The sequence below is a fragment of the Nilaparvata lugens genome, chromosome Y (assembly GCF_014356525.2).
Source record: "Nilaparvata lugens isolate BPH chromosome Y, ASM1435652v1, whole genome shotgun sequence".
NCBI lineage: Eukaryota > Metazoa > Arthropoda > Insecta > Hemiptera > Delphacidae > Nilaparvata > Nilaparvata lugens.
In genome coordinates, this window is record NC_052519.1 from 2,926,667 (window position 1) to 2,928,165 (window position 1,499).

Genomic DNA, 1,499 nt, shown 5'->3' on the forward strand with positions numbered 1-1,499 from the left:
GCTTCTCTTGTACATCTGCTACTCCTATCCGATGTATGTTATTTCTGGCATCAATTCCATTACTGATCAGTCCGAAAATTGCTTGGAAGATAACTTTACTATATTGACTATTACTTTACACTGCTGTACAATTCAAAGTCTGATCGCACTAGTTGAATATTTCAATATATATATATATTCACAAATAACAAGGAAAAACTGTACTTTTCCCCAACTTGGGACAGTTAATATATTGATAATAATTTTAACACAACGACGAACGTGTAAAATTGAATTTCCACGGCAACAATCGAAAAAACAACAACGATCCTGCTTTTTCACCATCCGATCCAAGCTGACAAATTCAACTGACGATTATGCGATAGAATAATCTAAATACTAACTTATCCGCTAGGGCGCAGCAGCTGCCGGCCTCGCCACTACAACTGCCGCGAGACTTAAAACTAGACTTAATCTAAATACGTTAAAGGGCGTCACCATTCCCCCCACCCTGAAACGTAGTTTGCAGCCACAACTTTGGCCAAAACTAGACAAAACAAAACAAACCGAAAGAAAAATAAGACGACAAAAGAAAAATGCTAACACAAAAAAAAATGAACAATAATTCTTATCCTAAGAATTATTGTGTGGGCAATGGAAACAATTTGGTGGCAGGACGTTTGAAACGACCAGTAGCTAAACGTACTACTGCCACACGTATGACACCATCGGCTCCAGGAAACACTTCCTCAATGATTCCTAGAGGCCACTTCAATGGGGGTAGATTAGGCTGATCCACTATCACAACCGTTCCAACAGTGAGAAGAGGTGATGACTTGGACCACTTTCCACGTACTTGTAATTCATGGAGATACTCCTTTCTCCACTTATTCCAAAACGATTGAACAAGCTGGTCGATGAGTTCGTAACGAGTGAGACGATTGACGGGAATGTCGGTCACATCCTTCATTGGAAAAGCCGTCAACGGTGTCAACTTCAAAAAATGAGCCGGAGTTAAGGCGAGAGGTTCGTTTGGATCCTCGCTCAAAGGGCACAATGGCCGAGAGTTCAACACCGCCTCCACTTGAACCAACGCAGTATTCATCTCCTCATAGGTCAATAGTTGATCGCCAATCACCTTTATCAAATGCGACTTGACCGATTTTATGTTGGCTTCCCAAATTCCACCGAAATTTGGGGAAGCAGCGGGAATGAATTTCCAATCCACTCGATAATCATTATCTCGATGGCTCATTAGTAATTGTATTTTGAAATTCCGACGAATCCAATAATTTCGCTAACTGTACCAGATGTGCATGCGCACCAACGAAATTTGTACCATTATCGGAATAAATTACACGGCAAGGTCTGCGTCAAGATAAAAATCAGCGAAATGCTGAAAGAAACATCGGCGTAGATAAATCAGAAACCAATTCTATGTGCACAGCCTTTGTTGACATACAAACAAATAGACAAATGTAGGCCTTGAGGATGAGTGGATTTCTGCATCGAGCCATTGT

General features: G+C 40.9%; 1 protein-coding gene across 1 annotated transcript in view; it reads right to left on the reverse strand.

The window, feature by feature from the left end:
• LOC120355187 (cadherin-23-like) overlaps nucleotides 1-1,234 on the reverse strand; it is a 65,288-nt gene extending 64,054 nt beyond the window's left edge. The window contains 1 exon segment of the mRNA XM_039443514.1: nucleotides 697-1,234. Coding sequence (XP_039299448.1) covers nucleotides 697-1,234 — 538 coding nt within the window.
• Nucleotides 1,235-1,499: the final 265 nt, after the last annotated feature.